Source organism: Canis aureus, chromosome 36 (genome assembly GCF_053574225.1).
Source record: "Canis aureus isolate CA01 chromosome 36, VMU_Caureus_v.1.0, whole genome shotgun sequence".
NCBI classification, from domain to species: Eukaryota; Metazoa; Chordata; class Mammalia; order Carnivora; family Canidae; genus Canis; species Canis aureus.
In genome coordinates, this window is record NC_135646.1 from 8,408,819 (window position 1) to 8,435,393 (window position 26,575).

At 42.5% G+C, this 26,575-nt stretch overlaps 1 protein-coding gene across 12 annotated transcripts in view; it reads left to right on the forward strand.

Moving 5' to 3' along the window:
• Positions 1-3,324: 3,324 nt before the first annotated feature.
• Positions 3,325-26,575, forward strand: part of FN1 (fibronectin 1) — a 66,411-nt gene continuing 43,160 nt past the window's right edge. For all 12 annotated transcript variants that reach the window (XM_077885121.1, XM_077885122.1, XM_077885127.1 and 9 more), the window contains exons 1-13: positions 3,325-3,496; positions 4,344-4,472; positions 5,395-5,532; positions 7,012-7,143; positions 8,111-8,248; positions 10,557-10,715; positions 12,869-13,060; positions 14,006-14,185; positions 14,813-14,989; positions 16,058-16,210; positions 18,044-18,172; positions 19,214-19,357; positions 24,490-24,611. In XM_077885121.1, the coding sequence (XP_077741247.1) occupies positions 3,340-3,496; positions 4,344-4,472; positions 5,395-5,532; positions 7,012-7,143; positions 8,111-8,248; positions 10,557-10,715; positions 12,869-13,060; positions 14,006-14,185; positions 14,813-14,989; positions 16,058-16,210; positions 18,044-18,172; positions 19,214-19,357; positions 24,490-24,611 (1,950 nt within the window). In that variant the 5' untranslated portion in view covers positions 3,325-3,339. The remainder of the gene's footprint in view (positions 3,497-4,343; positions 4,473-5,394; positions 5,533-7,011; positions 7,144-8,110; positions 8,249-10,556; positions 10,716-12,868; positions 13,061-14,005; positions 14,186-14,812; positions 14,990-16,057; positions 16,211-18,043; positions 18,173-19,213; positions 19,358-24,489; positions 24,612-26,575) is intronic.

The following is a 26,575-nucleotide window of genomic DNA, read 5'->3' on the forward strand; positions in this document are numbered from 1 at the left end:
TTTTTGATCAATTTTTTAAAACACAACTTTGTCAAGGTGTAATTTATGTACCATAAAACTTCACCCATGTGAAGTGTACAACTCTATGATTTTTAGTCACTTTACCAATTTGTGCAGTTACCATCACAATCTAGTTTTAGAACATTTCTTTTCATCCTCCCCCCCCACCCCCCAGTAAGATTTCTGCCCATTTACAGTCAATTCCTGGGCCCTGCTCCAGCCCCCTATGAATTTACTTTCTATCTCTTGTCACACTTCCCTCTCCAAACCTAGAGGAGAAAAAGAAACCCAAGGATCTAACTACTAAACCCAAGCGTATGGTAGGATGCTACTTACTACTGTGGAACCCACCCTGTCAAGAGTCCCCAGGATTCTTAAGAAATGCAAGGGTGTCTGGGATCCCAGGCATTATCAGTTGAGTTAGAACAGAGTCAGTGAGGTCTTCAATATTTAATGATCTCTCCAGTTGGAGATAATAGACTTACAGAGTTACCAGGGATTTTGATAATAAAAGAATACCAAAGCAAGCCTTGTTATCTTAACTGAGGAAATGTCTCTGTGTGCAAAGTAAAGAAAAATAACCAAAAATTTCAAGTAAAAGGGTAAACTTCCAAACAGTCCCACAAAATTCAGTTAAATGTTTTCATATTTTTGCTTATAATTTATAAGAGATACACGATTTCCTCAAACAAATTATTTTTCAGTAAGATTGAAGTACAAAAGTTTCTTCTAAAATGTAGGGCGGTCCTTTTTCCCCCAAGCTCTCATATGCATGTTATTCTAATGTATTTTGAGTACAGTAAATATATCAAACTATCATGCTTTTTGTTGACAAAATATTTGTCTAACCACTTATTTCCTTCCCCCAGAATCTATGTATTTTAAGAAAGCTTTAGCTTTGGGTTTATCTTGCTTACAGCCTGATTTCCAGGTATCCTTACCTCTGGCTTCCCAGAACTTTACTAGGAATTTTACAAGGGGCCTTTTTATAGTTGAAAGAGAAAACTCCTTTGTCAAATGATGATGAGAAAAATAAAAAAAAAAAAAAGAAACCTCTAGCCCAGACAGGACTCTAAATTTGGGGAAATCCATGGCACTCTCTCAACTTGAAATGTTGGTCACCAAGATTACTCATGAAGTTATTTTACACTGTTTGTAAGAACTGATATTTGCTGTGGTTTTTTTTTTTTTTTTTTTAATCTGTGCGTTAACAAAAACAAATGTTAGTTTTGTGTCTTTGATGTGTTGGGCATTTTATAGACCATAGAGTTCTTTACCCCGTGGCAGTTAGAGGAGGTGGAACTTTTGGAGAAAACAAGTACTTGCAGAAATAAACATTTTGCCAGTAGCTTTCATAGGTTCTCAAAGCAAACAAGAGGTCGGTACCACTAACACGACTGGAGGGCAGAGCTTTGAGTTGGGGTCTCTTGGGGCTTGGGGAAGAAAATTGTAGAGTCCTCTTTTTGAAGATCTTTTAAAGCAAGTGTGACTTGGTCTGAAAACAGTCTGACGTGATGAGTTGCTAAATGCTAGAGTCTTTCAGCTCTGCCTTTAGAGGGAAAGAGGGAGAAACCTTAAATGGGAACCTTCCACATTCTTGGAATACATAACAATTGAAATATAAGGTGGAGGGGGGGATTGGCAGCAGGGGCCAGGGGAAGGGCATTCATTCTGTGATGTAACTGATGTCTACCCCCCAAAATGCCAAATCAAAGCGAGGAAGGGACTCCGGGAAGGAAGGCTGTAAATGGCCTTAGCTTTGGGGGAGCCCAACGAGATCTGTCTCCAGGTGTGACGGGCCTGGTGAACGGGGGCAGCGACTGGAAGCCCTTTCTCCCCCGCAGCCCGTCCAACTTGGCAGCGCTGAGCCCGTCCACGACTGACTGCACTTCGAGTGGAAACAGGCGCCCCAGCCGCAGCCAAGACGGGCTTCCCTGCACATTTTGAAAAGCAAAGTGCTCCTTTGTCTTTTTCCAAAAAAAAAAAAAAAAAAAAAAAGAGCTTCTCCTGAATTTCTCCCAGACCGTCCCGGCCCCCGGGAGAACTTAGTAGAAACTCATGGAAGATGCTTAGTGGAAGCTCCTTGAACGCTGGCTTCTTCCCGCGCTCCCCAGCCGCCGGCCGGGTGCAGGGGTGCAGGAGTCCAGGGGGTGCGGGGTGCAGGGGTGCAAGGGTGCAGGGGTGCAGGAGTCCAGGGGGTGCGGGGTGCAAGGGCGCAGGGGTGCAGGAGTCCAGGGGGTGCGGGGTGCAAGGGTGCAGGGGTGCAGGAGTCCAGGGGGTGCGGGGTGCAAGGGCGCAGGGGTGCAGGAGTCCAGGGGGTGCGGGGTGCAAGGGCGCAGGGGTGCAGGAGTCCAGGGGGTGCGGGGTGCAAGGGTGCAGGGGTGCAGGAGTCCAGGGGGTGCGGGGTGCAGGGGTGCAGGAGGTGCGGGGATGCAGGGGTGCAGGGGTGCAGGAGGTGCGGGGATGCAGGGGTGCAGGGGTGCGGGGGGTCCTGGACCGGGCGCCGCGGCCGCGAGGAAAGGGAGTCCCAAGTCGCGCACTTTAGACCGAAGCGGGAGCCGGAGGAGGGCCAGCCCCGTCCCTCCAGCTGCACGGCGGTGGCCCCTGGACGGCCTTGCGTCCCTGCGAAGTACGCTCCAGCGAGCACACCTTTTCCTTTCCAGAGGTGATGCGATTCCTCCTCATCCCCCCCCCACCCCGCTGCAGCCCCCAGGAAAAGAGGAGGGGAAAGCGGGGCCCCCGCGCGCCCCGGCCCCTCCCCTTCCTCGCCGTCTACCCGGTCCAGCCGCTTCCCATCCCTCCCCCTCCAGCCCCGAGAAAGTTTGACGACCGCAAAGGAAACCGAAAAAAAAGTTGTCCGGCCCGGGTCCTGGCGGGCGATCAGCATCTCTTTTGTTCGCGGCGAACCCACAGCCCCCCTGACGTCACCCGGGGCCCGGGCCAATGGGCGCGCGGTCGGCGGCGGCGGCGGCGGCGGCCGGGGGCGGGGGGGGGAGGGGGAAGGGGGGCGGGGGGGAGGGGGGAAGGGGGGCGGGGGCCGGGCGTCCCTCCTCCGCGGCGCCCCGGGCCTCGCGGGGGGCGGGAGGGGACCGTCCCATATAAGCCCGGGCGCCCCGGGCTCGGCCGCCCGCGCCGACTGCGCTCCGCAGGGGAGGAGGGCAGCGCCGCCGCCTCCCGTCCCGCGCTCTGCTCGCCCTCGTCTCGCCCTCCGCCCGCCCGGCCCCCGCGCTCCCGGCGGCCCCGCAGGGAGCCCCCCGCCCCCGCCCCCGCCGCTTGCCCGGGAGCCCGGCCCGGCGGCCTGTCGCCCGCTGCTGAGCGCGTGTCCGCGCGGCGCTCGAGATGCTCGGGGCTCCGGGGGCCCGGCTGCGGCTGCTGCTGCTGCTCGCCGTGCCCGCCCTGGGGGCCGCGCTGCGCTCGGCGGGGGCCGCCCGGGGCCGGAGGCAGGCGCAGCAGATCGTGCAGCCCCAGGGCCCCGCGGCCGGCGGCCCGAGCAAGCGTGAGTACCGAGAGCTGCCCGCGCCGCCCGCCGACTCGCGCCGAAGTTTGCAGCGCGCGGGGCGAGCGAGCGCCTGGGGGCCAGGGGGCCGCGGGGAGGGCGCCCCTGCAGCCCCGCGCCCCGCGCCCCCCGCGGAGGGAGCCGAGGCCGGCCTAAGCGTGCTCGCTGTGGGACCCCTGTGGGACCCCTGTGGGACCCCTGTGGGACCCCTGTGGTCCTTGCGCTCCTGACTCCCTTGGCTACCAGATACCTGAGTATTTTTGAACTGGGAATTGGGGGGAGAGGGGGCTGCTAGATAGCTGCGGGGCTGCTAACCAACTTGAGAGCGCTTTGGGGGCCCTTGAGGCCCCTTCTCCAAGAACACAGATGGGAACTCCTTTCCCAGCTTTTCAGAGACACACCCTCCCCTAGCCCGGGCTAACGGAAACTGCTTAAAGTCCTTCTTGACGTGCTCTCCACCCCACCCCACCCCAAAAGCATTGAAGGTCCTTGCAGGTATCTGCTGTCCAAAATGTTTCCATTCCTTTGATGTAGACCCCTGGCCAGATGGAAATGACCTCACTGTAGAACATTTAGCCAAGTTAAAAGATGAGGGAGGGTGCGGTGGGGGGAAGGAATACCTAAATATCTACGTGTGCAGATTGTGTGGTTAACTCTTCCGGGAGCTAATTTCTTGTATTTTTGTGGAATATTGTTATCAGAATACTAATTCTGATGTTCTGATGAGTGAGTTATTTTTCTATGTTTGTTGCTCAGTGTCATCCATTTAGCTGTGCAAGAAAATTCCATACTTTGGAAGAAAGGGGGCATGCAGATGGAATAACTTTTTTTCTTCAATCCTTTATAGCTGGCTGTTACGACAATGGGAAACACTATCAGATAAACCAACAATGGGAGCGCACCTACCTGGGAAATGCCTTGGTTTGTACCTGTTACGGAGGGAGCCGAGGCTTTAACTGCGAGAGTAAACCTGAACGTAAGTGGGGGGGGAGAGCCTGGCAGTTGGAATCCTTTAGTGTATGGGGAACTGGTACCTGTTAATTAAACTTAGCATTGGTAATAAAAATACATACACCTTTTCTCCAGTACAATTTTCTGTCTTTTCCTCTTTAAAAAGTGTTAAGAACCGCTTCCATTTGCCTTTCACGTGTTACTTCTACCTTTAAAACAAAAGAACCGGTGTATCCCAAAGTAGTCCCTAGAGTCTTCTTTTCGTTTTATTCTCCCAAAGTTGTTGATGAGAAAATGGAAGGTTTTGTGTTCCCCGTCCAAAAAAAAAAAAAAAAAAATGCTTATAAATTTTTAATTTATTAGAAAGGAATTTCAGATTTTCAACTGTAAGGTTATGGGCCAGGAAACTCTCTGGGCACTATATTATAAAGTGATTTGCCAGCTACCAAAAAACCACTAACCACTTGCTTCAAAGTTCTCATTCTTTTATGACCATTGTCCTGTTTCTTGTTAATCATGGCAACTCCTACAGAGGAGCACTGGTGAGGCTGACATGGAAATAGTAGGATTAAGAAATGACAGTGCCTGGTGGGAGGTGGGGCTCTTCACATTGTTTGCTTTTCCGTGGACCTTGGGTTGGCTGGCTGAGTCAGAGATCGGAATCTGAAGCCTTCCTTCACAATCCAGCAGCTTTTTCCTAAGGGCCTGAGAAGCCTCTACAATAGAAGTTAATTTACGGAAAATTGGGAGAACTGGTCAAAATTCAAACGCTGAGGCTTCATTAAAGCCTGGGGTACAATCTAGATCTCCCATTTAAATGTTTTCACATTCTTCGGTTGTACCATGCTACTCAGAATGGAAGAGTGAGTGTTTCTCTGGATGGGATTAGTGGAATAGAAATGCTTTTACATACGTGAGGCCCACGTGGACTTTCCTTCTCTCCTCAGCTGAAGAGACTTGCTTTGACAAGTACACGGGGAACACCTACCGCGTGGGTGACACTTATGAGCGCCCTAAGGACTCCATGATCTGGGACTGTACGTGCATCGGAGCTGGGCGTGGAAGAATTAGCTGCACCATTGCAAGTAAGAAGGACATTCCGTGAAATGATGCTAAAATATCATTTATGTCAAGTAAGAAAGACATTCCATAAAGACGCTCAAATATCATATATGTGAATTTCTCCAGTACCATCATTGTCGCTTTCTGTTACGCATGACTGATTTACCACCCCCCCTCCCCGTGACCAGTTGCTCTGATGTGGTCACCCGGCTGGTTCCAGGGCTTCTGGAAGGTGGCTCTGTGCCCAGGTGGAAATGGTGTTGAGCCTGTGTGGAGTTATGAGTACCAACGGGATCTCTTGAGTTCCATTTCAGTTAAGACATACTTAGAGGAATTGTCCATTTTATATATTACCTGGGCATCTTCAAGCCAGCCTGATGAAGTGATCATCCTCAGTGATTGGGAGATGGTCACAAAGAGTGAATTAGCCACCGTGGGGTGTGCTCTTCTTGCTTGTGAGGCAGAGACCTCTTGCATCTCACAGATGCAGTCTGGCGTCTTTGTGACCTATAGTTTTTACCCAGGAAGCAAATATCTCTATTCCCAAAGGTAGGATGGAGTGATTAGCCTACTAGTGTTTCCAAAGACCTTTGGGGACTGTGTTGACTCTCATCAATTCTAGTTTAGCCAAGGCAGTCTTTCCACAATGATTCACCGGGTTACCAACAGGCTCCATTAAAGTATTTTGTTTGTTTAATCCATCCTTTAAGTATAAGTTGCTTGAAAGGCTTCTCTCCAAAAGAACAAAGCAGTCCCTTGTGAACGGACCCAATCAGCTTTTCCCATATTTAACGTTAGGGTTTATTCAAGTTTGTTGGGAGTCTTAAGACTCAGTGGTCCACAGCATTTATAGTCGAGGGGACATTCAGCCTTTGGATGTGCCACTATGCCTAACAGCTTGGAAGAGTACCCAGATTGCCTTACTTGCGAGGTATATACGTCTATTTGATTTGTGCCAATATGACATATTTGTCTTCAGGTAAAATGGAGGCTCTCCCACTCTTGAAAGCTGGAAAGCTATGCCCAATGTGATGTGGCTTTGTCATTTAATCGGGCTCACCCTGCTGTGTGTGTGTGGAGGTCATGCCTGCCAGCCTTTCTTTTCTGCTCTAGGACCAATTTCCTGTGATCTCTCTGAGGAACCAGGATTTATGACCCCTTTTCTTGCCATTCAGTTTTCTGTGTGATTTCCCATCATGCTTAAATCAAGACATTTAATTGAATGACCCAAAGTGGCCAGATTTGTTAAGTTTTCCCCTACTTCTGATGGGCAAGGTGTTCTCTGTGTCCTTACTTTGGCCAACCTAAATACCTACCCAAATGGAACATGAGATCTCTTCTCTTCTCTTCTCTTCTCTTCTCTTCTCTTCTCTTCTCTTCTCTTCTCTTCTCTTCTCTTCTCTTTTCTCTTCCCCTCCCCTCCCCTCTCCTCCCCTCTCCTCTTTTTTCTCTATTTCTTTTAATATTCTCTCTCTCTAACATCTGCCTTTTGTCTTGAACAGACCGGTGCCATGAAGGGGGTCAGTCCTACAAGATCGGTGACACCTGGAGGAGACCACATGAGACTGGTGGTTACATGTTAGAGTGTGTCTGTCTCGGTAATGGGAAAGGAGAATGGACCTGCAAGCCCATAGGTGTGTGACTCTGAGGGATGAATGAGAGGTGGGGAGGCAGAGTCAAAATGTTGGGTTAAATGAAAATCCATGGGGACCCGGGATCTGAATGTCAATTCAAAAAAGAATGAAATGGAAATTTCATTTCAAATACTGAAATATTTTATAATCTGTAGTTCTGAAGAAGCCAGATCAGAAAGTGCAAATCATTGATAAAAGTCTTAATTTTGTTTCAAAAGCACAAGATAGAATTGAAAGATTTAGGAAAAAGTCATTTCTTTGGTTTAATATTTGGTCTCAGATTTCTCCTTGGCCAAGATGTAAATTAGTTAAAAGGAAAAAGATGGCACTTTTGACACATTCCTATGTTGGAACATGCTGGGCTGAAACAATATTGTGTGTGCTCTATCACACCTTGGTAGTTTGTTTGTTTGTTTGTTTTTCAAAATAAACATTTTTGAGCTTCTTTTGGCCTCAATCTTTAATTGAACTCTATAAATACAAATCTAAGTTTCTGCCTATAAATTTCACTATTTACTTCTTATTTATTAATTCAATAGCTTTTATTTTGCTTTGTGTTATAGTTGTTTTTGCAGGAATCAAATTTTAAACAACTTTCTCATCTTTTTTTTTTTAACCCATTCATAATTAAGATTGGAATTGTGCATAGTTTCCCACAGATGAACACATATCTAGATCGTTTTCACTGAAATACTGGTGTGAACAGTGGTGCTAGCTGAGTATATGCAGTCCATGTACTTATTAGGACAACAGAATTTCTGTCTGCCAGCTGGGCTTGAGCTTTCTTTCGCTTTGGTTACTTACTATGTGCTTAGTTACAGGGCGTGCCCTTCTTTTTGAACAGAGTGCCACTTAAAAAAAATGTGGCTGGATTTTTGCTTACACAATATACTTTAAATTACAAGGAGACTGCACAATTCAAAATAACCCTTTTTTCCCCCTGTTTTTCATCCAAATTTCCCTACAGCGGAGAAATGTTTTGATCACGCTGCTGGGACTTCCTACGTTGTTGGAGAGACCTGGGAAAAGCCGTATCAAGGCTGGATGATGGTGGATTGTACTTGTCTGGGAGAAGGCAGTGGACGTATCACCTGTACTTCTAGAAGTATGTTTTAACTCTTTATGCTCAAGATGAGGCCAGGTATTGTTTTCTGGATTCCTAGAGAGAATTGTAATATGATGTCACTTGGAGCACACCCAGTATACCAGGATGCTTTGGTAACATTTGGATGTCCCCAGTCAACTTATTCTGCTTCTTCAAAGAAAAGTAAAGAGTTTAATAAGCTCTTAGGCAATCAGCTACTAAGAAGGAAGGAACCCAAGTAGTCATTCAAATGCCAACTGTGCTATGGACTTGAAGATCAGTTGCAAGTGTTTAAATTATCACTGAGATATTTTCCAAGTATTAAGAGCAAAGAAATCGTTAAAATAACATGCAAACACCTCTTTGGGCATGTAGATACTATTGACCTAGACTGGAGGAAAATTCTAAAGTTTTAGGTTTCGTGCTATGTTTGAAGTTTATTTAAAGATTTTCTTTATTTATTCATGAGAGAAGAGAGAGAGGGAGAGAGGGAGGCAGAGACACGCCCTGGGCCAAAGGCAGGTGCTAAACCGCTGAACCACCCAAGGATCCCCTCTTTCTATGTTTGAAGTTTAAATAGGGCATATTCATCAGCAAAATTGAGGAAAATAAAAAGTACTTATAGGTTAAAATTATGTGTCTACCTGGGGTTAAGGACAGTGTTTCTTACCCAAAGCTCCTAAATGGGCATCTTAGTGCCATAAAAAAGCTGGCCTCTGGCACACACGACTCCTCCTTCCGAGATTGCCTTGGGGATTCAAGACTCCTTTTTTTTATACCTTTCAAACAAATAGCAACCATAGAATTGATTGAAGCAAAACTGCCATTAACAGTTGGTGTTATTAATAAATCTTAAATCTAAAATATATTGAACCTATTTTCTTTCTTTATCTAGCTTAAAGTATTTAACCGTCTTCACATGCTCATCACCCAAATTTGAATTCTTTGCTAATAAAAAATAAGTCTTTGACGGAAAGTGATAATAATTCTGACAGTCTTTCCCAGAAACTTGCTGGTTCATTAGATCTTTTGCATTTAAAATGGTATTATGATCATCAGACTTTCAAGACCTTGGTGGCGATGACTCAAACCCTCATCTATTATTTAAAGCTCTTCTAATAACAAGTTTGGGATAAGTTCCTCAAAGAAAAGCCATTTATTCCATGAAGTTTTATAAGTCCTCCACTTTGTACAGAATGGTATAGGAACACAAAACTGAATTGGACAGTAGCCCAGCCTCCGAAGAGCACTTAGTAAGTAGGTCAGGGAGATGAGAAAGGCTTATACATATTCATCTTCTACAGAGCACAAAATTAAGGACTTCAAGACAAATACTGAGAATAGTGCTATGGGGGTTTTAGGGAAGACAGTCCCTTTAGCTGGGATTCGGGGAAAGGCTGTATGTAACCAGCCCGTCTTCATCCAGACCTCCATTCTGGTGGTAGATCCACGTGTCTGGGTATTTGTATGGACTTATATCAACCGTCTGATTGTTTTCTCTCACCCAGTGAGATGACTTTCTGATTCTGATGCAAATCAGATCCTCTCTTCTCTCTGGATAGCATATGGGCAAAACTGGATTATTACTGAAACAATCCACTTACCAGATGATTGAACACACAGGCTGATGGCAATTCAGTCACAAATTACAAGATGCCATTTTTTCCATGGAGGGTTAATGCCAAGCAATTCAAAAGAAACCATTTGATTGGTGATTTTAAATCCATGTGTGCTGGGGGAGGAGGGAAAGAGAACATTTTAGTCAAAGTTGGTAGTCCCCTGAATTTTCTTACATAACAAATGAAGAGGCAGATGCTGCTGTCTTTTTAGCTTCTTTGGGGCAAGTGGGGGAGACCTTTTGAACCTTACTCTCCACTCTATTGTTTATTAATCTCTGAAGAAAGTCCCCTCTTGGAAGGCCGGTCGGTCATATACAGTAATTACAGGGAGAAAGCAGAGAGAGCCTGGGAAGGAAAGAGAGGGAAGAACAGAAAGCCAGAGAATGAACTTGATCAAAGGACCAATGTGAAAACAATTTTTTAAAAAAATTAATGAGTGAGAGATGACGAAAAAGTATTTTGGCAAACAGGGAAGCAGAACAAGACTAAATCATGCAAAATCACACATCTCTCTTTCTGCCGTAACAAACCAAATCCCATCTTTCAGGAGGTCGATGCCAGTGGTCGCCAGAGCTGGGTATGAACATTTCATCACCAAAGATTGGCTCACTGAACTTTCAGTGACTGCACTCTTTTTTGGGAGGTTGACTCTGGAGCTTTTTTTCAGGTTGACCTGATTTGCATATTTAAATACTTCCTTTCTGACACAGACAGATGCAATGATCAGGACACCAGGACATCCTACAGAATCGGAGATACCTGGAGCAAGAAGGATAACCGGGGGAACCTGCTTCAGTGCATTTGTACGGGCAATGGCAGAGGGGAGTGGAAGTGTGAAAGGCACGCGTCTCTGCAGACCACTTCCACCGGTGAGCATGGAACCAGCAGGGCCCAAATTGGGAAGGCATTCCAAAAAAATATTTCAGCAACTCTATCTTTCCTTTGACGTGCCATTTGAGAATGAGTTGCAGGGTTTCTGCTAATAATCTGAGTTCATTTACAGATTGTTAGTCATTAAGACTTTGTCTAATGTCAGGTTTTATTTTTTTATTTTTTATTTTTTTTTATTTTTTTTCAGGTTTTAAATATAAATAAAAATGAAATAACAATCTTAGTGGGGGGAGAAAAGCAGTGTTAGCCCCAAGAGATTAAACTGACCTTTAAGGAAATGCTAATATTATAAAAGCTACACAACTGATGTATAGATATATATACACATACGCATCCCCACGCCTGTGCATTTTTAATACCTGAAGTGCATTTTAATGGAAACGGAAGAGTTATGATGAGTTACATGACTATTTGATTCTTCTGCTAGGACAAGGAGAAAAGAAGTACAGTTGTTCTTTTTCAAAATGGAATATATTTCCTTGTCCTGACATTCAGCTTTCTTTGTAACAGAAACAATCCTTTATGTGTGGTTTCCATGCTCCAGCAAAACTTTGTTGCATTCCATAAAATAATGCACAATCATTTTCTTCATGTATTGGCATTCACAATTCCAGAAATTCAAAAGAGGCCTAGAGATGAGAATAAATGACACAATGTCTAAGGATTTAAAAAGAGAGAGAAGTTTTTATTATTTCCAGTATGAGAATGAGATCTGTGCATTGTAGCTTGCTTTGGAAGAGTCTGAAAGACAGAAATATGACGATTGAGGGTGTGTGCTTGTTACATTCTTAATAATTTCTCAAGTTTTCACTGAATAACGTACTAGCCATTGTTGCTTAGCCTTTTATCAATGAGTCATTAGGCTAAAAATATTTATGCTTTGTTTAGATTTTCCTCCTTTTGATGAGTTTTCATCTTGTTCTGAGCACTTCTGAAGGTGAACAAGATTAGATTCGGTGGTATCTTTGAGTTTATTATCAGTGATTATTATCAGTGAAATTACTGTTAACCAAAAAAAGAAAAAAAAAGAAAAACCAATTACAAAGATCAATCTCCTGAAATAGTTTAAATTAAGCCTGTAGTTGGGATTTAATGGGGGTAAAGATTCAATAAATGTCTATTTCTATTAATATTATGAATATTATAGAGAAAATGTTCTGTTCAAAAAAGTTTGAGAAACATTGGGTTGAACAAAATGGAACCTCTTTCTGTAGGATCTTTACGTCCTTTTGCATTGTGGCTCTTTAGTGGAGTATATAAATACAGATGACGTCTCCCTAGCGTGTGTGACCATGGGACCCACTGTCTGACATGTCTTTGGGTTCTAGTGTTGAGCAGCACTTAGGGAGACGCTGATTTCAGTCTGCAGTTATTCTGGCATCAGTTCTCCCTGACCTTTGGGAGAACAGATTTCTAAAAGTTTTTTTTTTAAAAAAGAACAACATATTCTGTTGTTGTCTTACTCTGAAAGGAAAGCTGTGTTAAGAGGATGGATTGGTTTTAGAAACACACACACACACACACACAAATCCCCAAATGACCCGGAGGAGAAACAAAATGTGGAAGGAGGGGCAACTTCTAGAGAATCCCAAGGTGTTCTCTGATGAGCTCAGAGGCACACAGATGACCATGGCGGGGGACTTCTCAAAAACAACATCAGGAAGAGGAATGCCCAATGGTATTGAACTTACGAAAGCTGCCAAGAGAGCAAGGGTGAGGCAGACCATCTCAGGAGAAGGGAGAGGCATGAAGACAGCGCAGGGTACGTGAGGGAATGAGGAGATGAGGCCATGGCAAGGGAGGAAGGGGACCGTGAGCTTCCTGGTGTGAGTAGGAATTGTTGAGGGCATCTGCTCTGTTGAGTGGCGGGATAGTGCCTGCGATGTAGAAATGCAATCCCAGTAGCTGCAGATAAGCTGGAAGATGGAGACCATCTGGAGGACTCTTACAGAGTATTTCCTAGGCTGCATGTAGAAGCTTCTGCAGAAAGGAAGGGGCATTTCCTTCCAGTTGCAGGTCAGTAACGCGGTGGATTTCAGAGCGATCTGTGTGGGACCCTGAAGATCCCTAGTCTGGAAGGTAGTTGTTGTCTCTTATCCAGCATTGTGACTGTCCCTTCTCATGCCCTCAGGATCAGGCCCCTTCACAGATGTCCGGACGGCCATTTACCAGCCCCAGCCTCACCCGCAGCCGGCTCCCTACGGTCACTGCGTCACGGACAGTGGCGTGGTTTACTCTGTGGGGATGCAGTGGCTGAAGACACAAGGAAATAAGCAAATGCTTTGCACTTGCCTGGGCAATGGAGTCAGCTGCCAAGAGACAGGTCTGTATTATCTTTTCAAAAAACAGTGCTGATAACTTTATTATTTAATTTTTGGAAGGCAATACATCCATTTACAGGAAAAAAAAAAGTAAAACAATAAAACAAGCTTATAATCTATAGAAAAGCTTATAATCTTACCACCCTGTGATAACAACCAGGTTGGCATTTCATATATTTTCTTCCAATCTTTTTAATCTATGTATTTTCTTTCCCCTACTGGGGATTCAACTGCTGTGTATTATCTTTATTTGTCTAAAATGTTGTTACAAGAGAGTTGCTTTCTGAATAGCAAATCAGCCTTAGTTTAGACTCTAAATCTCACGTTTCTGGAGCTTCTCGATGGAAGCTTCTCTCAACAACCTGATGCGTTTTTCTCTGGGCTACCAAGTGGTAATAACGATAGCAGTAACAATCGATGCACTTAACTTTTCCCCTAGAATAACCTCGTGTATTAATGATGAAGGCACCCACAGAGTCGTATACACCCCTCCAGTATACGCTGAGCAGCATTCTTAGTCAACCTGTATTCATATACCTTTACAAATGGGGAAACTGAAGCATGGCAGCAGAGATGGCAACAAAAGACATGGGCAGAACTCAAGCATCCCTCCATCGGCAAAAGACCGGTTTCCTGAGTAACACATATTTTTTAAAGATTTTATTTATTCATGAGAGACAGAGAGAGGCAGAGACATAGGCAGAGGGAGAAGCAGGCTCCATGCAGGGAGCCCAATGCGGGACTCGATCCCAGGACCGCGGGATCAACTCAACCACTGAGCCACTCAGGTGCCCCCCAAAGTGACACATTTTGACTGACATTAACTAGGTGATTATCTCTACTGGCAGCTTGAGGGCACAAGCTCAGTCTCAAGCTAGAAATAAGCAGCTACTGGTAGGAGATAAGTGCAGCCTTATTTACCGAGATCCTTTTGGTTTTGCTTGTAGCCGTCACCCAAACTTACGGTGGCAATTCAAACGGGGAACCCTGTGTCTTACCATTCACCTACAACGGCAGGACTTTCTACTCCTGCACCACAGAAGGGCGGCAGGATGGACATCTGTGGTGCAGCACAACTTCCAATTACGAGCAAGACCAGAAGTACTCCTTCTGTACAGACCATACTGGTGAGTCTCCCAAGGGCAACACACAGCAGAGAAAAAAAGTCATTTCTCATCCCTACTTTGATTTGCCAGCCTTCTAGCCATTAATCTTGAGGCTGCAGAAGAAGTAGCACTTTGGTTTGACCTGGACCCAAGAGGCACGAAGCCGACTTGGCCGCCCAAGATCCTTCCATGTTCCCCAGGACCCTTGGGAAGTGACACCAAGGGGGAAGCCCTCCAGTTCAATTATTTTAGACGTGTTGGGATCACAATGTGATTAAAGATACGGGTATATTAAAGTCCGTAGGCAATCCTGCAGGGCTAAAGAACACACAGGGTGGATGCCTGAGTGCTTTTGCTTCTCTTCTGGTTAAAACTATGTTTTATTCAAAGCAACCATTTGATCTTTTCTTTCCTGGCTGGGAAAATGAGAGTGAGATTGGATTTAAATCTCTTTTGAAGGTGAAGGTGAATACGCCAAGGAAGCTTGCAACTCTATTATCAGGTCTCCTTTATTCTGAGGTAGACTCCCTGTGAATTAGCTTCAGAAACCTGGCTCACTTGGAACCTTCCTGTAGATATGCCCCGCTGTACACTGAGAGGCTCAGTTGTGTAATATTTTCCTTCCTATTTGTGTACTACCCTGGGCAGTTTTGGTTCAGACTCGAGGTGGAAATTCCAATGGTGCCTTGTGCCACTTCCCCTTCCTGTACAACAACCACAACTACACGGACTGTACTTCTGAGGGCAGGAGAGACAACATGAAGTGGTGCGGAACCACGCCGAACTACGATGCTGACCAGAAGTTTGGATTTTGCCCCATGGCCGGTAAGATGAAACCCCGTGGGCCATCCAATTATGGAGTTAGACAAAAGAATAGTGTCTAATTTACTCCCATTTCACCCATTAAGTGTTTAATTTTCAGACAGCACAAAACTTCATAAGATATATGCATAGAATTATATGTTGCATACAATTAATATATACTATACAATTATTTATATGATTGTAAAATCCTTTTGGTATAATTTAACACCCAAAAATATGTAAATACATTAAGAATACTTTTTAAAACATCTGGAAAGGCACACTTTTTGCAGGTTTGTCATTTGTAAGGAGCACACAACTGAGTAGCTTAAAATATTCCATGTGCAACTGCTGCAGACACGGACCTGCAATATTCACACACAACTGTGGTTCACTCAGAATCAGCTCTATCACTTAAGGAAATACCAAAATGGCCAAAACTATGTTTTCTGACAAGTATGGGATCTTTTCTCATTTAGAGAGATCAAGTTGGTACAAATGGGGTAAGGGGAGTCCATACCTTTTGTTTTCAAGTTTCAAGAACCCCGTAGATTACATTTGATCTTCGACCTGTAGAACCAAGAACCACGAACTATGCATCATCAGGTGTACGTATAAGGCAGTGAAACCCAAGAATACTACTTACACTCACTTTCATTTCTTTCAACATTTCATTCTCAAGAGAGAAGGTTAGATTTAGAAGAAAACCATGCTTTAGCTATGTGTTCTGTACCCGAACACAGAATTTCCCTCTGGGGTAGAATAACCTGGAACTAGAAAAAGTTATGGGGCAGTAGTCAACATCGGTCTTCTAGAACAATGCAGACCCGTTGTGTGAACCTGTAGGTATTATCGTGCTTTGACATCCCCCAACCTTTCCTGCAACAATTCCCTACCACGTACTTCCCCTTTGGATTGAGTTTGCTCTCTGGGACTCAAAGCTCTACACAGGCCCAGAATAGCACTGAGACTTCTTTGAGGCTCACCAGACTGCTTTCACAGTGAGAGTTCTTAGGATAACCACGCTGGACCGATGATACCGCGTATGTTTTTAGACCCTGTATCATTTTCCCATCCATTTCTATCCAGCCCATGAGGAAATCTGCACAACCAATGAAGGGGTCATGTATCGCATTGGAGATCAGTGGGACAAACAGCACGATATGGGCCACATGATGAGGTGCACATGCGTTGGGAATGGTCGTGGAGAATGGACTTGTGTTGCCTACTCCCAGCTCCGAGGTATGCTTGCTTATTAATGAGAACATTTGATAGAAACAGGAGCACAGAGAGGACCAAGTTTGTATGTGGAAACTTGTAGTTTACCAAGAGCAGGAGAGGAACTATGCGGGGCCACACCATCGGCCTCCTGTGCAGGATAAGCCTCTCATGTTAGGCAGCCAGTGGAGAAAAGCTGGCAGAGCAATTCTAAAATTCTGAAGCATCCCAGTATGTGAGTACTTACACTGAGCTGAGAAGATGACTCCAAAGACACAAGGATCTGATCCTTTTAGCTTCTAGATATGCCATTGGAGTCACGTCGAGGAAAGATTGGATAGTTTCTGTAAAGAAAAGAGACTTTGCTGGGTTTTTAAAAATATTTTATTTGAGAAAGTGAGAGAAGACTAGTAGGGGGAAGGGCAGAGGGAGAGGAAGAAACAGGCTCCCCGCTGAGCTGGATCCCAGGACCCTGAGATCATGATCTGAGCTGAAGGCAGACACTTAACCCATTGAGCCACCCAGGTGCCCTGACACTTTGCTGTTCTAAAATCAGATCCTTGCAGATCCAAACTGAAGGTGACAGAGAGACCTATTTCTTTTGCTCAACTCAAATGTTTTCCTTTGGATCCTGGTATATGATAGAGGGATGGCGATTTATTAAAACCATTTTAGTACTTCTGTTTCTTTGATTTGAAAACTAAGATTTAGGCAGAACTCTGAGCCAATAAATATTTCGTGTAACTGGTATGTTGACATGGGCCTGAACTCGTTCTCCTTTTGTGGGTAACACACTCCAGGAGTAATCATAATTCCGCATGATCTTGCAGAAGTGAAAGGAACCCTAGAAAGACATACAGACCAACTCTTCACTTTCCAGATGAAGGAACTGAGACCCAAACGGGGAAAGTAATTTCTCAGGATCTCTCAGAGAGTTAGGAGCAGAGTTGGCCTATTTTTCTTTTTAATTTCACAAATGCCATAGATGTTAAATTATTTCCCAAATCCACCCCACCTGTTACAGAGATCAGACCATGACACCGTGCTGGGTGCTTCCTAAGTATATTTGATCTTTCTCCCTATTTCTCAGAGCAAGCAGAGATCTGAAGGACGTTATCATCTATGCAAGAACTTTTCCAAAAGTAAAATGCGCATTTATTAAAAAATTACCTTTCCACGGGAAGGTATATCTTACCACATTCTGGTAGTTGTATATACCTTGGCCTCTGATATTTAAGTTTGTAAGAAAGAGCTTTTGTGATAAAGAATTATTTTTTCCAAAAATTGTATTCCTGACCAAACTTTGAAAAAGTGTTCATTCTATGCTGGTAGAAAAGTTATTCTAGTGGGAAGTGTTGATAATTTGGTGAAAAAAACTGTACACTTTGAGAAACTTGGTATTTTGGGGGTGCCTGGGTGGCTCAGTTGGTTAAGTGTCCACTCGGGTCATAATCTCAGGGTCCTGAGATCGAGCCCAGTTCCGCACTCAGTGTGGAGTCCACTTGAGATTCTCTCTCTCCCTCTGTCCCTCCCCCAGCTTGCACAAGCTCTCGCCCTCTCTCTCTAATAAATAAATAAATCTTTATTTGAGAAAGAGAGTACACACACCAGGTGGAGGAAGGTACGGAGGGAGAGGGAAGAGCAGACTCCATGCTAGGCAGGGAGCCCAATGTGAGGCTCAATCCCAGGTCTCCAAGATCATAACCTGAGCCAAAGGCAGATGCTTAATGGACTGAGCCACTCAGGCACCCTAAATAAATCTTAAAAAAAAAAAAAAAAAAAAAAAAAGCATGGCATTTTTAAATTTCATTGCAAAACTTAAGAAAGTTCTCCACCATCCCACTGTTTCCTAAACAGATCAGTGCATTGTTGATGACATCACTTACAATGTGAACGACACATTCCACAAGCGTCATGAAGAGGGACACATGCTGAATTGTACCTGCTTTGGTCAGGGCCGGGGCAGATGGAAGTGCGATCCCATTGGTAATTAACTCTCGTGTCTAGATGGTTTTGGTTGCTGGGACTCGTTAACAAGTTTCAGATAAGGAGAGCGATTTCATATTACATCACTGAAGTTGGCTTTGATCAGTGGCTTGCAGAGAGCTTGGTAAAATCTTTTCCCTAATCATGACCCAGTATATCAACTTGATGTTGTCACTGAGTTTGGTAACCCACGCAGGTTTATTTTAATGGAATAGAATTAGTTCTTTGGTTCTGAATCATAAAGAGAATCCGTGTTATGAAAGAGAACTTTCCTTTGCTGACTGTGCAGATGCTCATGCCAGTAAATACCTCCTTCCAAATACTTTATTTTTCTTGGCTGCCCTTTATAATAGGTCTAAGCAAATAGCGAAGGTTGAGCCTTGACAGAGCTGCATGGCCAGCTTTAAGGTAACCCATTAATATTCCTTTACCAAAGGAGGCCTGTTGCTCACTAAGAAAACAAACCCATCAGATGAGTTTGTTTGACCTGAGATGATCAAAGCTGATACAGAAGCCAGAGAGCTCTTTTCAGAAACTGCTCAGCAAGTATTCATAGTCAAAATCTAGTTCATCCATTTACATGTAAACTGGAGTCCTTCAAAATTTAAAGAGGTGTTTAAAGTGATATTTTGTTCTTACTATTCAAGCGGCGAGTTGCATTAATGTAGGCAAAATAATATCTAATTTAGTTTTCTCAAACTGCCATTCAGAATGTCAGTATGTACTGAAATCTAAATCATACCATTTTTATTTAGAAATAACTGTCTTTTTAGAAACAGCATTTCTTCCACTGGGTGCTTTTTTTTTCTTTTGTATATTTTTTTATTGGAGTTCGATTTGCCAACGTATTTTTTTCTTCTTTACTAATTGTCTCGTAAGGTAAAAGATATGAACAAAATATTTAGTAACCACATATATTTGTAAGGACAAATAAGTCGTAAGTTTCCAATAAACTAAGAATATGCTAGCTCCGGCACACTGAAATTCAGTTTGAAGCTCTGAGTCTTCAATGCTGCTTCTTTTACTTTGTGTATATTTTAGACCAATGCCAGGATTCAGAAACCCGAACATTTTATCAAATTGGAGACTCATGGGAGAAGTATGTGCATGGTGTCCGGTACCAGTGCTACTGCTACGGCCGTGGCATTGGGGAGTGGCATTGCCAGCCTTTGCAGACCTATCCAGGTAAGTAGCTGTGTTGGTACAAACTGAGAACTTCCAACTGAGTTGTGAAAACAGGGCAGCATCAGTGTTTTTAACACTCTTGACACCTGTATCGGCTTCCTCTCTTTTTCCCATCTTTTGCTCTTATCACAATCTAAGAATCCGATATTTGACTAAAATGATTTTCCTTTCAAGTACAATATGTATAAGGCGGTGAAAATGTGCTGGTGTGTCAGTTTGTTTCTGAACACTGTAGAGCATTCCGTTAAGTTAAAACGCTCCAACTAATTTGATCTCCTGTCTGCACATGGAAATAGAAACCATGCTGGGAGCTACGCTGGGAGTGAAGGGTTGGGGTTTTATGTTATGACTCTCAATAGAAAGATTGCATAGGGGGATGATATGGAATACAGTATAGAGTATGTGGGTTCACTGTGTGTTCGCTCAACATTTCATCCAGGGCCTCTTTGTGTCAAAATTTTCATTTGTTTGATCAATTGGAGTCTAGAACAAAGTATTCTGGGTCAAGAGTTGAGTAATTTAGTCAATTTTCTGCCCACGCAGTTCAAATACGCCCAACTGTTTATTGCTGGGGATTTTTTAGGTCACAGGACATAATGAATGCCTAGCTGTAGGTGTGATTAACTCATTTTAGAAAAAGAAAACAAGTTTTTAAATTTAATTATAATAAGACATGGTGAATTGGGAAGCTCTCATCTTTAGTACCGGTTATTTGAGCAGCTACCGAGGTGCGGAGCCTCCTAGATTTCTGTTAACCTTAGGCTTGAAATAGGGCCCACATTCAGAAACCAAAAGAAGTTTTCAGAATATCAGAATCTGCCTATGACATAAATTAAGATTAAGTAAACTAAACCCCTCCATAGTGTAGTCAGAGATTCACTATCGTAGAGAATCAGATACGGAACAATTTAGCCAAAGGTAGAGTTTGCCAAGACGTGGGTCCGGGCTGTCCGTGTGCTGTGAAAGAGATCCACGTCAAGCTCCACTCATCGTGTTCCCATTTGTAAAATGAGGAGATGAAAGCCCATTGCCTTTAAAGGTCTTTCTAGCACTAACAATCTAACGATCTCTGATCCTAAATACTAACCACCCAGATATACCCTTTCAACAAACTTGGAAGAAACCTGGTTGTCCCCAACCCTCAGGTACTGTTAGGGCTGTCAGAGGTGACTTTGCCTTAACAGGCTCACAGCACAAATTCACCTGGCTCTTAAGTTGTATTTCATGGCAGATTTGGGTGGAGAAATCACTTAATATAATTTTTTTTGTTTAATAATTTTTTAAAAATCTGATTGCAGAAATACCTTCAGTTCAGAAATTACATCATTGTTATTTTTCTTTAGTGAGGCAACTACATGATAGAAACATCTAAAGAAATGCTCCCTAGTTTCTATGTTAATGATTGTTACTGGTGTGGCAACTTGTTGAAAATCATCCTCCATAACTTAGAGGGAAATTTTTTTTCTCACTCTTAACACGAGCCTGTTCACAAAGCGGCTCTCTGGAAGTGTTTAGGTGGACATGATGGGGTGAAATCTGGATGGGAAGGAAGCCTTCTGCTTTGGGGTTTTACAAGTCGACTTTGTTCCTACTATTTAAAAAGGGTAAGCGGAATGCCCAGTGAATCTAGAGGAGGAGATTTGGAGAGGGGGACGGTGTTTGCCCTCAGGACGCGGTTGGGTGCTTATCTCCATGCCTGGTTTGCTTAATGGTTCATGCCTAGCACATGGGGCTTTATGGGTGTGGAAAGAATGAAGGCGCCACAGATTACCGGTAGACTGCCTCTGAGCCTTGCCCTGTTTGCTCCTCCTGCAGAGGATTTGGTGGAGTTGTTCAAACTGAGAGTAGATAAGAGGCATTTGGTTTGTCAATAAACAGCTAGGAAAACACAGATCTCAGCAAATAAAATAGAGAAAAAAAGGACTGAGTCGCAAACTCATAAATATTTAACTTCCCCAGGGTCATCGGTACTGGAAATGATTCATTTCAGCCTTATTTTAAACTGATTTTAAAAGTATACACATTGTGTCATGTTTCTACTTAGCTGTTTTATGGTTAGTCTGACCATACTGAATACGAGAGGGAGTCCGGTTTTTACAATGGTAATTGCTAGCGTAGACCAGTTGGGTTCATTTTTGTTTTATCACATCTAATTGATGTCAATGATGTCAGAATTTTCAGATTTCCTGTCTTCAGATCATATGTAGATGAAGGTAGAGTGGTAATCAGAATTTAGTTGACCTTACAAATGATGGACGCGGTCGCTTTACTTTCTGAACAAAAATATACTAAATGCATGAAATCCACACTACTGTTCTGTGCAGTTCCCTTAAGGAACTGGGCTATGGTTCAAGCGTGACTTTCAAAACCTACAATTTTGAACCAGTGCTTAACGTTTAAGAAAGAAAAGAAACTTCTGTAGTTTTGCTCCATCGTGGAGGTAAAAACCAATGAGTCGCCTTTTCCTGTTGCCACCCTCCTCTTCGTGGACCAAGGGAACATGATTATGGCTAAAGATGGGCAGTAGAGGACATTTGTATTGCCTTCCTGAAACTTGATAGATATTTTACCGTCATAACCTTTTGCTTTTAATTACACGCTGGTTTTTTGTTTTTGGGGGGGGGGGGTTTAGAGCAGTTTTAGGTTCCCAGCAAAATTGAAAGGAAGGTACAGAGCTTTCCCATAGAGCTCCTGCTCCCACACATGCACAACCTCCCCGTTACCCACATTCCCCACCACACTGGTGCATGTGTCACCATTGATAAACCTGCATCGACACCGTCTTCACCCAATGTCTGTGGTTGACATTAAGGATCTCTCTCGTTGTTGTACATTCTATAGCATTGTAAACTTCTCCTTCCCTCAAAATTATGATTGCCAAACCAAGTAAAATACATATCAGGTGTCTCTTTCCTTAAGGAAAAAAAAAATTAATTGGATTTCAATTTGCCAACATAAGTCATATCACCCAGTGCTCATCCAGTCAAGTGCCCCCCTCAGTCCCCATCCCCCAGTCACCCCAACCCCCAGTCCACCTCCCTTTCCACCACCCCTTGTTCATTTTCCCAGAGTTAGGAGTCTCTCGTGTTCTGTCTCCCTCTCTGATATCCCACTCATCTTCTCTCCTTTCCCCTTTATTCCCTTTCACTATTTTTTATATTCCCTGAATGAATGAAACCATATATTTGTCCTTCTCTGATTGACTTACTTCACTCAGCATCATACCCTCCAGTTCCATCCATGTTGAAGCAAATGGTGGGTATTTGTCATTTCTAATGGCTGAGGAATATTCCATTGTATACATAGACCACAGCTTCTTTATCCATTCATCTTTCGATGGACACCGAGACTTCCTTAAGGAAATTATAGTAGGACTTCTTTAGAGGATCAATATTTAAACAACTTTATGCCAGTAATCATAAATAATTTATTGATGTTCACAGAAGTCACATCTCCAACATTTTACTCCATTATTTGTCTTATTTATTTAAATTTATTAAAAAACTTATTTATCTTTGTAAGGATCTTCATGAACAAGAAGACTAAGTTAAAAAGTCACATGCAATTAACTTATGCCAATTGATTAAAACAAACATCCGAACATGTCCTGTGAAATGTACACTGCTTTAGAATGGAAAACTGAGAATTTTATTTGTGGATTTTGGTATTCACGTGGCTTTGAAATATGTACATTAAATGGAATTAAGATCCAGAGAATATTTGTTAGTCTTCAACCACTTTGAATTATTCCCAGTGTGGAAGCGAGTTTATTATTTTAAAACTTCTGAGTCTACAGAGACATGCAAGTTATGTATTTGTTCTACTATAGAAAGCCTTGTTTTTAAAGAGAATTTAACAGCAAAGATAATAGTTTGAAAATCCCCTTTTTTTTTCCTATGAGCTTTTAGAAAACTTAAATCTGTTAACAGTCTGGTGAAATGCCTTATGAAACTTGCAAAATGTGGCTTTTTTTGATAGAGTAGCAGTTAGAAATTCTTTGAAAGGTTATGACAGGGAACTTTATTTTATTTCTAATAAGTAGACCATTGATTGACATTGTAAAAAAGACAGTGTTTACGAAAAAGACGCTGTTCTATTCTGCAAGCTTAAATGCTATTTCATTATTATCTCTTTTTTCATTATTATCTTAAATGGCATCTACACTATTAAGAAATTAATTCTGCTTCCGTTATATGTTTTTTTTTAAAGAAGAACCGAAACCATATTTTAAATTTTGTTGGAAATAGTCATACGTATTGAGTTGTGGAAATACTGAATTTAGTATATACTTCAAAATGCCATTTCAGTTGGTAACTGCTTTTGAAAAGAAAAAAGTTGATCTCTTAATAATTTGAGCACTTGGTAGTAGGATTTTGGAATACAGTTATTTAGTAAAACTGGAACTAAAACTCTTCCTCTAATAGGATGCATAGGCTGATAAATAAAACTGAGTCTTGCGGCGTCTGGCTGGCTCAGTCAGAAGAGTGTGCAGCTCTTGATCTTGGCCAAGGTCATGAGTTCAAGCCCTATGTTGGGTGTAGAGAGCCCCACGTTGGTTAAATTTGAAAAAGGAAAGAAAGAAAAATGAGCCTATAATTATTCACCTAGGATTCCATCCCATTTAGAAATTGCGTTTTACATCATGTCGTATGGCCTTTGGAATGTTCCCTTTTTAGTGGGTAGATTTGTTCATGATGAAGACGTTCACAAATGAGAATTTGCTTTAAAGAAGCTTAGTATGCTAAATAAATAGAGTTTGGATTCTGTGTCCCTTTATTTGGGTTAGGGTAGTTTCACAATTTTCTCAAAATTCTTACTTTGAAAATGGAGAGTAAAAGCAAACTCAGAGGCATTTTTCAAATTTTATTTGCTATAAACAAGTTCTCTTTGCATTTCTCATGTGAAGGACAACGATCTATTGACCAAGAAAGAATTTTGTTGCATTGATTTCCAAGGTCAGGATGTAGAAAAGTGATCCCAGAATTTTTTTTTTTTTTTTTTTTTTTTTTACTCTACTCACATTTACTGATCAGCAAAACTGTCTTTTAATGATGGCCATCCATGTGCACTAACTTTTTAAGCCAAAGTAAGTGAATATCCAAGATCACCAAATCTCACATTTTCATTTTCAGGCACAACTGGCCCCGTCCAAGTAATCATCACTGAGACCCCCAGTCAACCCAATTCTCACCCCATCCAGTGGAATGCCCCAGAACCATCTCACATTTCCAAGTACATTCTCAGATGGAAGCCTGTGAGTATCCCACTCAGAAACTGGTCACACTGAGGCTGCCGAAATTAACACATTCTAAACATTTTTTTTTTTCCCAGCTTTTGAGCCAGCAGGTCTGATTAACTGTCTGTGACTGGACATACAGATTTAGCTTTTTTGATATTTAGAAGGATTTAGAAAGATCTTCTTAACAAGGACTTAGAAATGATAATCCCTGAAACAATTCTTCCCCAATATGGGAAGAGAATCTAAAGGTGTTGTATGTCTTGCAACTCTATCAGAGGAAAACAATTACTGGCATCATTTCCATGATTTGAAAAATTAACATTTAGTGATTTGTGTTCACTTTTATAAGGGAGCACTTCTTAAAACATTACTTTTGATCCTCTGAAGTTATTTAGATTGAAGGGAAAAAGAGATGGTGCAAGGGAAGAACACATGAGGGATGATAGTTGGTTTAAAAAGTAAACCTTGTGATTTTTCTAATAAGGAGCATCTGGAAATTGAAAAAAAACATGCTGAGGAAGATACAGGTCCAGTAAGCTTTAGTTTTTCTTATCCTTTAAACTTGTCTGCTTTACCTCCGAAAGTTGTAATCACAACTTGAGAGACACTATTTTAAATACAGGCAGAAAATGCCCACTTTTAGTCACAGCTATTACATTCTAGCAATTAGCAACAAATCGAGGGGCACTTGGGTGGCTCAGTTTGTTGAGTGTCTGCCTTTGGTTGGGGTCCCGATCCCAGGTTCCTGTTCAGCGTCAGCTCCATGGTCATTGAGGAGCCTACTTTTCCCCTCTGTCCCTTCCTTTTTTTTTTTTTTTTTTTTTAAGATTTTATTTATTTATTCATGAGAGACATAGAGAGAGAGAGAGGCAGAGAGAGAAGCAGGCTCCATGCAGGGAGCCTGACATGGGACTTGATCCGGAGTCTCCAGGATCATGCCCTGGGCTGAAGGCAGTGCTAAACCGCTGAGCCACCCGGGCTGCCCTGTCCCTTCCTTTCTGCTCCTGCTCTCTCTCTCGCTCTCTCTCACTCTGTCTTAAATAAATAAATAAATAAATAAATAAATAAACAAATAAACAAATAAATAATTTGACTCATGCAGCTGTATTTAAACTCTCAAGGGAAAATTCAAGCTATGAAGTCATTTATTTTTTTGTAGTATACTCAGTGCTCTTGTCCACAGTGTGTGGAGCAGTCATTTCCAGAACTTTGTATCTAGTAGATGTTAGTCAATGGGATCACCATATTTTTCCCTCCAGCACTTCCTTGTCTTTCATCGTTTCATCTCATCACCAATTTTATTTACTTTAAATCTAACTCTGAAGTGTTATGTGAGATCTCTGTAATAAGGAACATTTACAGGTAGGTCTAAAATGTACATTGAATTGGAAAAATCTTCATTGAAACAGCAGTGATAAATTTCTTTGAGATTTTTAACAACTAAGAATTTTCAGGTTTTTCCTCAATGGATGTTACCTGAGAGTTTGTTCTTCAGTGTTTTCTTCTGATTAGCTAACTGCCTAGAAAAGTTCACATTGAATGAAAGATTAATCATTAAATCTGAGCTAATTGTAATGACTAATTTCAGATTTTTTTTTCAGGGTATTTGAGTTAAATTTTAGATTTAAAATATACTAGGATCCATCTCATTGATTTCAAAAATATAAATGGACACTGGAGTATTTGAATTATTGAGGAGCTGGTTGATTGGATAATTTAAAAAACTCATTGGGCATTAAAAATGTATTTTGACTTAGTTTAGAATATTTACACTTAAAAGGATCTCATCTTGTTTGAAGTAAGGCTGTTTCTTTTCCACACATTTTATTGCAATGAGTTTTGTGATCCATGACATGTTAATGAAGTTGGACAGGATGTGAAAATGTAAACTGGAAGCAAAGATTAAATAAACCGAAATCACATTCTTCTGCAGTCTTGCCCAAAGTTGGGAACTGCTTTTGATGGGGTAATTCATATCC